This window comes from Cajanus cajan, chromosome 1 (assembly GCF_000230855.2).
Source record: "Cajanus cajan strain Asha chromosome 1, NIPB_CcT2T_4, whole genome shotgun sequence".
Classification (NCBI taxonomy): domain Eukaryota; kingdom Viridiplantae; phylum Streptophyta; class Magnoliopsida; order Fabales; family Fabaceae; genus Cajanus; species Cajanus cajan.
Genome location: NC_138517.1, coordinates 14,816,198 through 14,829,235, shown reverse-complemented (window position 1 = coordinate 14,829,235; position 13,038 = coordinate 14,816,198). Strand labels below are relative to the sequence as shown.

The following is a 13,038-nucleotide window of genomic DNA, read 5'->3' as shown; positions in this document are numbered from 1 at the left end:
AATGACTCTACTCAAAAGCTTGTACACACGTAAATGTCCACAAGAATACTACTTTTATAAAATAATTATTTTTTTAACTAAATCAATCCAAAACATAAATATTTTTTTTTTATAAAAATTGTTATGAATACTCATTACTCTACCATAAGAAAAATAAATAAACTTAGAAAATAAATACATGATTGAAACAGTATTGCATATATTACTTTTAGGTCTAATAATTCATGCACTGATGATATAAAATTCTCGTAAAGCATCATTCAATTATAGCCATATACTTTTTATCCTAAAAATACAAATTAATTGATAATATGAAAACTACACTAACAGTACATGCTTATTGAACTTTACCTTTTTACTAGCAGGTCTTCGTATGCAAATTATTCATATCATTTAGCTTTTTCTTTTATTAAAAAAAACCATAATTTGACTTTACTTTTTAATTTTTTGACAAAAAAAAAAAAAGATTTCCATATATTACTTTAAATATATATGATTTTTTGATTTTTCACAACATTTCCCAAATTCAAATATCTCTAAACTTTTCATTATATTACACAAGTAAAGGGCAACCTTGAGTTGCCAATATAAATTCTCTTTGGATACAGACATCCGAAGGTCACTGCAAGATATTCACTTGAATAAATTCAGCAATGCATTTATAATTCACTGAAAAGTTCCCCAACCTCCTTCTTCATCATTCCTTTAATCTGGTTAAGAATTAAAACAGTCATAGTTACATATCAAAAACAATAGAATATTTTTACATTAATCATGGACAATCAAACAAAAAACTACAAGAATATGACAATACTGCGAGGAGAATGATACCTGCTTTGCTGAAAGTCCAATATCCTTTAAATCATCTAGCTGTTAATGAAAAAATGGTTCACAGTCCCATAATTGTCAGATTAATAAACACATCTAACAAGTCAAAATAATTGGCAGAGGAAAAAGACAATGTCAAATTTTATTTAGCAAAGTTTTAAGGACATACATTCTTGAAAGGTTCTGGGGATTCTTCTCGAAGTTCAAGTATGAAGGTAGCTCTCTTCTCCCCAATTCCCTATTGAAAAAAGTTCAATCAGTTACAATACAAGGTATAATAGGAAAAGTATCATCTTAATATTGAAAGGTGAGTATTCCTAACCTTCAGTTTTTTTAATTCTTCCCTGTTCATATTCAGAATTAAAATTAAAAAGAACAAAAAGTAAACCAGTCAGATTCTCACATGAGGTATGGAATGCGGAGTCATTAAAGGCTATAACATTTTATGACAATCACAATACTCACCAAATGTTACCCAAACGAGAGAGGATATTAACAATTTTTTGTTTAAATTGGACACACATTACATGAAGTGTTTACTTACTTGTTAGCTGTGTTTAAAAACCTAAGGTATTCTTCAACAAGAGAATTCTGCAATTAAAAATATAAGTTAGAAACATTAAAAGTACACACTAAAATACAGTCTCATTTGACAATATTATGAATTTATGAGTAGATCAAACCTTCATTCCAGAACCACGCATGCTGTATGTTTCCCAAGGACTTTTAGCACTCATTACATCACATCTATTAACCCTCATATTTTGATCAGCGGTAGGAGTTTTTGGTTCTGCAACATCAGCAGACACCTGCTTATTATCAAGTAAAACTGACTCCTTTTCTGGTATTTGCACGCACAGAGGAGTTGGAGTTGGCAGCGAACATAGCATCTTAAGGCTATTAGAAAGATCGCGTAGTTGAGAACTGATAGATGGTGAACCATCTTCATTTTTCCTTGAACTGTTATTCTCTTTGTTCAGGTTGGGGTCTGTAATGACAAAAAAAAAAAATCAATGTAGATGTGCATCATATGATTAGTCAAATAATTTATCTCTTAAAATTCATCAGTGCACACAACCTTCTTGTACTATTACTGACAGTGCTTGAGTTTGATGATCCTCGCTATCCACCAAAATATCCTACCACAGAGAAGAGCATTATTAAGTGTCTTTTGTATCCAAGTCAAAGCATTCAAGTATCAACCATTCCAAAGTTTTAATGCCAAGAAGGTTTAGATAGGCTTTTAAAATGTCTAGTTGAAAAAGAAAATGGAACTACGGAAGATGGAACTTGTGTATCATTTGATAAAATTACCTGATCTGCAAGGGGATTGGGTTCCACTTTCCTACTAGCATTCAAACACGAGTCATCCTGCATACTCTAATAGAGTATATTTATATGTTATATAACAACTTTGCAAATATTATTGGCTGAAAGAATGTCTAAACATATTTAAATTGTACAAGATCAGGTCATTTACATTTTCCTCCATCAGATTAAAATTCACATTCTGACTAGCTTCTGAAAATGAATCATCCTGCATAAAACATTTGTTAGTCTCCGATGAAATACAATGTGAGTCTTAGAGGAGAAAAAATTGAGAACATTTCTTTTGTCAAGGTTTTGTTCATGCTAGGATTCAAGGTAAACTATTTATTACCTTTTCCAGTCCAGGGTTGAGTTCGACATGATTTCCAGCCTCCAATAATGAATTATCCTGTTTTAGAAACCAACTGATGCATTGAGCTTTCTAATTTGTTTGTTAATGACAGTAATAAGAAATAAATTACGAAAGATGTATTACCAATAACGGTTCTGATGCTTGAGTAACATGGGCAACAGAATTTTCCTGCAAAAACAATTATCCATTAATGACACCTCACATAATCCCTACAGAAGAATAGTTAGTTATACAACTTTTTCCTCCACCTCAAATGTCCCAATTTATCAATTAGAAATAAAATTCTAATATTTAGATTTTCAACTGTCGATCTTGTATATAACAATGACCTTGCCCATATCAAAACTATATTTATGCTTGGATAAACTGAGTTCTAATATTTATTTAGCTTTTAATTCCTTGCAAATATAACATTACTAAGGGTACACACACAAAAAGAGAGTGATAATGAAAAATAATATTTGATTATCAATCTGAATTATGACTTCCAAGTTGAAGTTCAAACTGAGCCAGCCAAACCAAAAAAATGTTGTTCGTTTTCATGTCCTCTAGAAAAAATAATGAGAAAAAACAACATAGAATATTTAGAAAAGAAGAAAATCAAATACCTTCTTCTCAGCTTTAGCAGCAGAATGGCCGACTTCCTCAAACAATTTCCTTTAATTTGAAAAGGTCAATAACTACAATTAGATAAAATACAAACAATCAAACCTAATAAAATATGTACAGAATCTCGGTACAACCTTCCTTTAATTGCAGACTTCACAGTAATATCAGCCTTTTTTCCAATTAATTTAGAAGAGCCATGTAATTTCTTTGTTGTTCCAGAAACACTTTTGGATATCTGGTTCTTATGAGTATTCACCATCTTTATAGATGAGGTTCCACTTTTCTTGGTGGAATCTAAGGATGCCCGATGAATCCAATGACATGCCCGTGATGCCAAGCTTACCATGTAAATGGTGTCTTGACAAAATGATGGGTTCTAAATTAACAATACAGGAAAAAGAAAACCGAAAATCAAAGTTAAATTACTGATACAAAACCAAAAAAGAAAATTTGAACAGAAAACTAGGCATAATTACCAAGCAGGAAACCAATAAAATTTTGCTAGTCCCCCTCAAGGAATCCTGCAGCATGCGTGTAAGTTTGCTTTCCCGGTAGGGAACATGACTTTCATTTGTACTCAAAGCATGACAAACATTTAATACAGCATAAATTGACTTGTTAATTCTGTTGTTAATCTCGGCAAGACAGGAACCATCACTACTTTTCTTTCTAGCATCTTCATAACCTGATAATAGAAGTATAGCACTGTAAGTCAAATTTTAAATATGTCTAATGAGCCAGTTAAATAAAATATTATTAGACATCTTTTACTTGAGCTTGAGCATAGATTATATAACCTGCCAAATCAACAAAATTCATTTTGCTCACTAGGCTTTCAACACTTTTCTTCTGAGAAAAGACATGCAGAATTAATCCCATGTGGATTCTTCGAACACGTTCACGGCCTCCTTCACAGCCTCCTTTTTTGGGAGCTCCCTTCTGTGAAAAACATGCGGTGGAGTACAAATTCTGAAATTCAGCAATGGATTTCACAGGAACCTGCAGACAAAAATGCAATACAAAGTCCCATGTTATTTGTCTACTATCCATCTTTGAAATTTCCATTTTCTCTAATCTAAAATACTAAGCAGTAGAAATAATCAAAATAGATTTCTACCTGAGTTAGTCCTTTAAATTGAATTCTGCCACGGTCTTCAAAAACCAGAATTGGTGGCTGTTCCGGATTTAATAAATCCACGGCACGCTCCTGATGATCAACCTCATAGAAAGAAACAGCTATGGATTTCCCATTTTTCTCAGCCACTGAAAGAATCTCAGCAACAGCAAGCACTGCCAAACCCGGTCTCTCAGCAGAGCCCTTGAACAGCCGAGGTCGTTAGCATAAAAATACAATTTCATAGATATCAAACAAGCAAAATTATTCATAAACGCCTCCCACAACACCCCAAACCAAAAAAAAAAAAAACTAACTAGCATGCTGACTAAGTGAACACTACAAGAAAAATGATCTATACCTACAAACGGTTTTAACTTATGACATGTATTAGTATAGGTAAAAACTCAAAAATACTTCTACCTACACATGTTTAATGTAGGTAAATTTCAAACACTTATACCTATAGTCACTTGATGTAAGTAAAACCTTAAACTTATTCATAAATGTTTCATTGATGGCTTATTTACTTTATTTACTTACCAGTAATTGTTTTACCCAAGTTAGTAGTTATGAGTGTATTAATAATTATTGATCAATAAAATAAAAAGTAATTATCAATTATTGATATACTTCAATCTATTTTTAATTTGTTATTGTCAAGTAGCCACTCTCTTTTTCTTTTTTTAGGTTCTGTTATTTTATTTGTCAAGTATGACAAACACCTTTGCACGGTTCTGCCTCTGATCCACTACATCATGGCTTTCTAATAAATGCTGAAGTATTTTATACTTTCTTTGCTAAAAAAAATCAAATCCTACATGCATAAAGAAGCTACGTGAAGTGTTATTGACTCAAAGGTAGCTCTAATACTATACTTGTTTCACTTAATTCTGATATTGAAAATAAATTATTTCAAAGTTGTACTTGGGGTTGGTAAAGCTAAGAAAAATGATTTATTTATTTATAAATTAAATAATTTTAATTTTTAACTTTACCATTGCAGTACTAAATAAGAATTTAATACTGTTTAGGTGAAAATAAAATACATGAGTTTGATATAGGGTCCAACTCATGATGGGTGAGATACATATAGTAATACCAAGAATTAATTTCATTTTCTGTGTTATATGATTTGATATAGACCTTAATTGTTTCTAAACAGAAAAGCTGCATTGGGTCTACATTTTAATTTGAAATAAGAAAAGAAACAAGGAGTAGGGGTCTACATCAAAAACAGGACACCATCAAGCCCAAAAAACACAGAAATGCATAAACAGGCACCACATCTAGGGGTGTTCATGAATCGGTTTTTTGAAAAATCCGAACCGAACCAAACTGAACCGTTTTATAAAAGTGGATCAGTTAACCGATCCATTTTTTATAAAGTGGGTCGGTTTGGTTTTTTTAAAATATGGATCGGTTTTTTTGAAATTGAATTGGTTCCGTGCGGTGCAGTTATCCATTTTTTACTCATATATGGATCAATTTTTTAAAAAATCCAAACCGAACTAAACCAATCCACTTTGTAAAAATGGATTGGATAACTGAATTGGTTTTATAAAGTGGTTCGGTTCGGATTTTTTTTCAAAATGGATAAGATTTTTCAATATGGATCGGATCGGTTATGGATCGGTTCGAATCAATTTGGATTTTTTGCACACCCATCAACCCCACAATCACTACACCACATTCTCTTGCAGTAATGCAGAAACATTGAAGATCATTGCAGAAAATGACAGATGGCAAAAAATAACAGAAAATGATAGATGACAGCTAAAAATTGAAGAAACATAATTTAAAGAACCAGCAGCACACAAACACACACCAAACCAGCACAAAGACTAAATTAGAAAAGCAGTACGACCAGCACAAAAAGATGCATAAAACCAGTAGGCAGACACAACCAGCATATATGCTTATTTCCAGTCTTTACACCTTCTTTCCTGCCATTAGCAGGTCTTGTTGCCCAAAGTTAATTGAGACATGGATAATGTGAAAATGTTTGATGATACATATTTTATTTAGAAATCTACAACTTCTGTCATCTATTTTACAAAATTGTTATAACTTACTTTGATGTAACTCTTAGGCATAACCTGTTTCTCAACCTTTTTTCTCACTGTATTTCAATTCATGCTTTCAATTACAGATTGTAGATAATTCTTAATATTACTCATGTAATCAGCACATAGCTTTTTGGTGCTCTCACAGTTTCATAGATATCATAAACAGGCAAAATTCTTGGAAAACACTCTCACAACCCCGAACTCAAAAAAAAAAAACAGAATGCTGACTGAATGAGACAAACCTGAATTGTGTGGGTCTTTCCACTACCTCTAGCACCATGAGCAATAATGGTGCTATTACGACCTTCAAAAGCTGCAGACACAAGAGGCCTCACCTCCTTCGAATATATCATTTCGTTATCTTCATCTTCCTTATAGCAGTAATCTACCAAATACCGACTACAGAGCGAAAATTAAATCAAATCAGTGTCACAACCTTGATTTCATCAAATCAAATTCACAAGAAAATTATTCACAATAATAAAAAATAAAAAAAATTTCCTAACCCGAGAGACCTTAAATTTCAATTTTAAATTTCAATTTTAAATACTCGTTTTATTTTTCTCTTTTTTTTCCCAAACTTAAGATTTAAAAGATGTAAATCACGTAACACCATTTATTTTTAGCTAATCAGACTACTCTGATTCTCCTACACAATTCAAGAACCACAAACCCTCAGAATTTAGATGTATTACTACTATTCAACTATCACTCATGAAAACTCTAATTACCCAAACATTTAACAGTTCAAGAATCACAAACCCTCAGAATTCAGAATTCAATCAGTTTCTCTCCACTAAAGCTCTGTTCCTCAACAAAATTCAAAAAGCCAAAACTGCATAATTCAGAAACCCTACAACAATACCTAGAAGATTGGTCTCCGAAGGAGACAGTGACATCCTCCAAATTTTCACGGTTCACCGAAATCCAGTCCACAGTTCTGGAAGCGACAGGTTCGGAGTTAGCCTCGGGAGCCGAGAAGCCGCGGATCTTGGCCACGACCCGAACCTTACGAGCCGCACGATCGAATTGCTTTGAATCCATAGAAGCTAAAGTCAGAGGATCTAAAGTCACAAAAGAAGAAAGCGGAACAATTGAGAGAGAAGAGAGTGTTTTGACGGTGAGGAGAGAGAAAAGGAAGAAGTAGAGGCAGAAGAGGAAGTAGCCGTTGGAAATTAGAAGAGAGATATTTCAAAAATGTTTCTTTCTCCCTCTCGCGCTCCTTTAGATGGAGACTTTTTTATATTTTTCACCAAGCTTCTTTGACACGCTGTATAGTAAGTAAGCCTCTAAACTGTGCGTTTTAATGCCAGATCATCGTGATTCATGACATTGGTTCACCTAAAGTTTTGAATATAATTATGTAAAATTAGAGGATTCTAATATAGATACAAATAAATATTAAAAATTATGGATAATTATTTTAAAAATATATATAATTTTTTTTATATATATTTTGAAAGTATAATCATTCACTAAAAAATAAGATTAAAAGGTAATTACTAAAATATATTCATTTTATAACATATTAGTATGGTTGAGACATTTCGTGCTTCTATTAAAGATAAAATAAAATAAAAATTAAATAATATATATAAGTTAATCTAATGTTATAAGAGTTAATCACCTATACACTGCGAGTGTAAAGTTTTTTTATACTGGCAATCAATCCGAACCGTTAATAGTATCTTTTTATTTTAATTTAATTAAATAAACAGATGAAAATATAGTATTAATGGCTCTGATTGACTGCAAGTGTAAAAAAACATCACACTGGCAATGTATAGGTGATTAACTCATGTTATAATTAGTCAATTAATTTTAAGGTCTTGATTTTGAGAAAAATAATATTTTTTTCATTTTTTAAAATGAAAAGGTATAATGGTCAACAAAATGTGGTGACCGAGGTGGTTACTAAAAGAAGTATCCTCTTTATATATTAGTATAGATTAGTAAGGATATAATGGTTAACAAAATATTTGATAAAAAAATATTATTTTTTCTAATTTTTTTTAAATGAAAGGGTATAATGGTTAACAAAATGTGGAGACTAAGGTGGTTACTAAAAGGAGTATCTCTTTATATATTAGTATAGATACTAGTGGGATTGAGGTACTTTGTACCTCTATTAAAAATAAAATAAAAATAAAGATAAAATAATAAAAGTATGTTGATCTAATTAATGTTATGATTAATTCATTAGTTTTCAATTTTTAAATTTGATTAAAAAATATTTTTTCTAATTTTGAAAAATAGAAAGGTATAATGGTAAAAAAATGTGGAGACCAAGGTAGTTAATGAAAATTGTATCCCCTTTATATATTAGTATAAATATAGATGTATAGATTAAAATTTAAGTTTAATTTATTATTTATTATAAGATTTTATATATCTGGTCACCTCATTTTAAAATTTTAGTTTAATTTATTAATTTATTTAAAATTCATATTACATAAACAATGTTAAAAAAATTAATAAATTTTATTTAAATAAATAATTTTTAAATATGTATATAATTTTTTAATTTACATGATAAAAATAATTTATTTTATTATTATTAAAATTTAAATTTCAAAAAATTATAAAGTAACATAAGAATCTCCAAAACTAACATAATTTAAAAAAAAAATGTTGTACATAGTTTTACGTGTAGAAAATATCAAAAACATATATATAATTGGGGAAAAAAATAGAGAGAGAATTATTTCTGTTAGCATGACAACTCATTTATACTTACGTACACTTATGCACCACAACTTATTTTCTATTAAAAAAAACTTGAATTTTTTTATTATAAGTTTAATAATATAATATGAATATTAATTTTTTTTTATGAAATATTTTTAATGGTAGTTCTTATAATAATTTTATTAAACTTCTTATTTTAGTGGTGATTTTTGTATGAAATTTTTTTAAAGTTGCTACTTGATTTTAAGTAATTTTGTGTATCATGTCATCACATTCTATATAGATAAATAAGTTGACTTATCATGTAGCTAAAAAAAATTATAAATCTAAACTCAATCATTTAAAATAAATATTTAAAAAAAAAATCTAAACTTGACACCAAATTTTAAATAAATTAGACTATAACTTAATCTCTATATATTAAATGTGAATCACTATCTTGCATCAAAATGTTTTTAGGAACAATTTTTTGTTGAAAGTGTTTTTAGAATTTTTTTACCTTCCTATCTAATTAAAAAAATTTATTTATCATATTATTTATGAATTAATTTTTTATATTTTTAAAATAAAATATTAATCATTAATTAAAAATAATTATGTTACAATATAAATTATTTATTTAAGTCTGAAATATTATATATATATATATATATGTATTATATAATACATTATAAATATTAGTTAAATATAATAAACATTTAGCCTAATGAGTAATGACATATTAAAAAATTTTAAGTAGTGAAAAAAATACTCATAAATAAATTTGTAATATTAAATATATAACTTTACATTTTTAAAATATAAATATACATCAAGTTGCTCTTTATGAGATTTCATATTTTAAAAATATTGAATGATTTTTTTCATTTTTAAGATTTTTAAAAATATCTTTTTTTTTATATAAGTAACTAAGCAATCATTTAAAGATTTATATCTCATATCAAAATTTTAATCATTTTTTCTTTTTAAAAATAGTACAATATAAGTTTGGGTCAATTATTACTTTTTAATTCTTTTACCAACTTAATTATAATTAATACTTTCTCCGTCTCATAATAAGTATTTTCCTAGATTATTTTACAAAGGCTAAAGAATAAATAAACCTTGTGATTAATCTTGTTTTACTATAAACAACGCAATAAAATATTCACTTTTTAAAGAATATTATGAATGGTATAAGTGAAAAAAAAAAAGTAATTAATACTAAAGTAAAAAGGTGATATGAAAATTATTTTGAGACTTATTTTTTTCAAACACAATTAGATAGAGTATTATACATACTATAAGAAAAAATATTTCAAAAAATTAATATATTAACTTTGACTCTTTTTAAAAAATGAAAATATCATAAATAGTAGAAACACTTAATATTTAACATGAGAAGTAACAGCATAATATTACCCAAGAAAGTAATATTCTAATCAAACATGTGAATCTTTATTTTCCAAGAAATATGTATTTATTTCTAGGAATATAACTTTCAGAATTTGTAATTTTCAAGAATCATGATTCTCATAGAAAAAAAAATTTCTCTCCTACCAAATATTCCCTAAATACTTCCATGCATTCAAAATGTCTTATTTATTGTGAATAATTGTTATATTTGATATTTATTAAATGTATGATTCACTTATAGTATTTTCTTTTATAATAAATTTTGTTTGTTGATAATAGTAATTGTAGCATAATTTGTTTACACTTCTCTTGTAGCTTATCAAGAACAAATATATCAGGTGAAAATCCCGTCCAACCCTCATGGAGTCGACACTTTCAAATGGAATGGTGACTCATCGGGTTCTTATTCAGCATCATTAGGGTTCAAGTTCTTACTCCCTCTTGAACCAATACCCAGAGATCCTATATGGAAAAAACTTTGGAAATTGCCAATTCCAAAAAAAAGTTACGATTTTTCTTTAGTAAGGACTACATGGAGCACTCCCCACGAACAACAAACGGTATACATGTCACCTCATTTCTTCCCCAGCTTGTCCATGTTGTAGGCATGTCCATGACGATCTCCTACATGCCGTTGAGATTGTCCTGACCCCAATGCGGTTTAGAAATCCTTTAATCTTCTCCCTTTCTCGTGATTTACTGATTCTAGCTTTGAATCATGGTTGCGTTCTATCATTATTAGCCCTTCAACAACATGCTTAAGCATAATTGCATGGTGGAATCGGAAATGGCGTAATACAGGGTTCCTAAGTAACATTGAGTGAACTTGCAATACGTTGTTCATAAATTAAGAAGAAAGGTCTTAGAGAACTCTCTTTTTCATAAGCAACAAAGGCTTTGGATGGAGAATACGTCATGGTTACCACCTAAATATCCGTACGTGAAACTCACAGTGGATGGAAGTTGGCTACCTCATAACCAGATGATGGGAATTGGTGGAGTAATTCGAGATAGCACTAGGAGTTGGCGGCGAGGTTTTGCTCATTCCTTCTAGAACGAGGACCTTCTTAAGGCAAAACTCTTGGCATTGGTGGAAGGCCTATCATTATGTTGGGATATGGGTTTTTAGTTTGTGATTTGTGAGTCAGACTACCTTGAAGCTGTAACAATAGTAAATTTGTGGCATACAGGCCCAACAAATGGGCACGCTCATGCGGACATTCTTAATAACATACAAGAATTAATGGGTCGAACTTGGTCAATAACTATGGTGAGGATTCCTTGGGAAGCTAATTGAGTAGCTCATCTTTTAGCTAGGTGGAGGGCATTATGCGTGTTTATCTAGGAACACCCCCCAAACTTTGGAGAGGAGTTAAGTTAGTCTTTGTTTTTTAGCTTTTGTTACTATACAAAAAAAATGTTTCATAAGTATTAAGTTTAAGATTATAATTTAATCAAATTTTTTTATTAATATAACGACTAACCATGACCCCTAAACTAAACGACACGACTATTAGTAGCAAAAAAAAAATAACTAACTTAGAATTATAGATCTACAAATATGAGAAAGATCTATTATACTACATTCGTACAAAAATAAACAACACATATAAATACGTTCAATATTAAATACAATAATTTTGTAAATGTAAACTATATAACCTAAGTTGTTGTCAGTCAAGCAACTCTACAACATATACACAATTACGTTAAAGGAAGACACCAAAAGAACCTTTAGCTCTTGTACCACTGAGTGGCCTCCACAACACTTCAATCATATCCCTACCCTACTCTCATATCACGTATAATCATCACAGTTCAAATCACATGGAAACACACAAGGGTAAGATAGATTAAAAAAACCTATATACAACGCAAGAATATCACATCATCATCATCTACAATAACACAACACAAGGCATCACATTATACAACCCATATTAGTACAACAACTTAGTTTCAACACATTAGTACATTTCATCACAAATCAACATAACATATGAGCATCACAATCAACTCAACACATCATATACTCAACACAACAATTATATGCATCGTTATGCATTTCAACTAGGAGATCTCCTACAATACAAGGTGAACAATTAAAGTGGCTTGACCCTACCGAATTGATAACACGTGGTATTTTTTTGGGCTTACTAGATCAATGAAAAATTGGATACAACTCCACAATACAACAACTCAGTTTCTCAAATATCGCCACTTAAACAAGGAAGTCTAGTACTATTGTCAGGGTAGAACAACTAGGTGTAAACCTACCATCACATTAGCTAGCGTAACCAAGCCTCTTATGGGATTAGCCCATCGACTACCCTCCAAATATTAATCATTTTCCGATACTCGATTAGGAACTAAGTTTTTGACTTCGTACTTTACCTGGCTGGTCACTTGTAATTAGTATAGTTCGACTTAACCCCTATACTGTAGTCGCTTCATACACATGTGCCTCAACATTGCCCATACACAGTACCAACAAGGCCCTAGAGGAGAAACAACACAGTTATCCACTTTAAGAGTCAACTTCCTAAGAAGGATTTTAACAAATTGGAATGTTGGAGCACCACAACACAATATCTACACAATTGGATATGTAACTTTTGAAAACCTCTCCTTTAGTACTAAGTGGTCAACACAAC

At 30.1% G+C, this 13,038-nt stretch overlaps 1 protein-coding gene across 2 annotated transcripts; it reads right to left on the bottom strand.

Annotated features, from left to right (window-relative positions):
- Positions 1-456: 456 nt before the first annotated feature.
- LOC109800830 (ATP binding microtubule motor family protein) lies at positions 457-7,522 on the bottom strand. 2 transcript variants are annotated; one of them, XM_020361725.3, is made up of 18 exons: positions 7,167-7,522; positions 6,544-6,700; positions 4,236-4,436; positions 3,916-4,117; positions 3,595-3,803; positions 3,253-3,494; positions 3,118-3,166; positions 2,633-2,677; positions 2,489-2,545; positions 2,309-2,365; positions 2,143-2,208; positions 1,907-1,967; positions 1,512-1,816; positions 1,373-1,419; positions 1,151-1,172; positions 998-1,066; positions 832-870; positions 457-710 (listed from the first exon to the last, which is right to left on the bottom strand). In XM_020361725.3, the coding sequence occupies exons 1-18, from the start codon at positions 7,343-7,345 to the stop codon at positions 660-662; spliced, it is 2,058 nt and encodes a 685-aa protein (XP_020217314.1). In that variant the 5' UTR covers positions 7,346-7,522; the 3' UTR covers positions 457-659. The 2 variants fall into 2 exon arrangements, with proteins under 2 accessions (XP_020217314.1, XP_020217315.1); XM_020361726.3 differs by having other exon boundaries at positions 2,143-2,199.
- Positions 7,523-13,038: the final 5,516 nt, after the last annotated feature.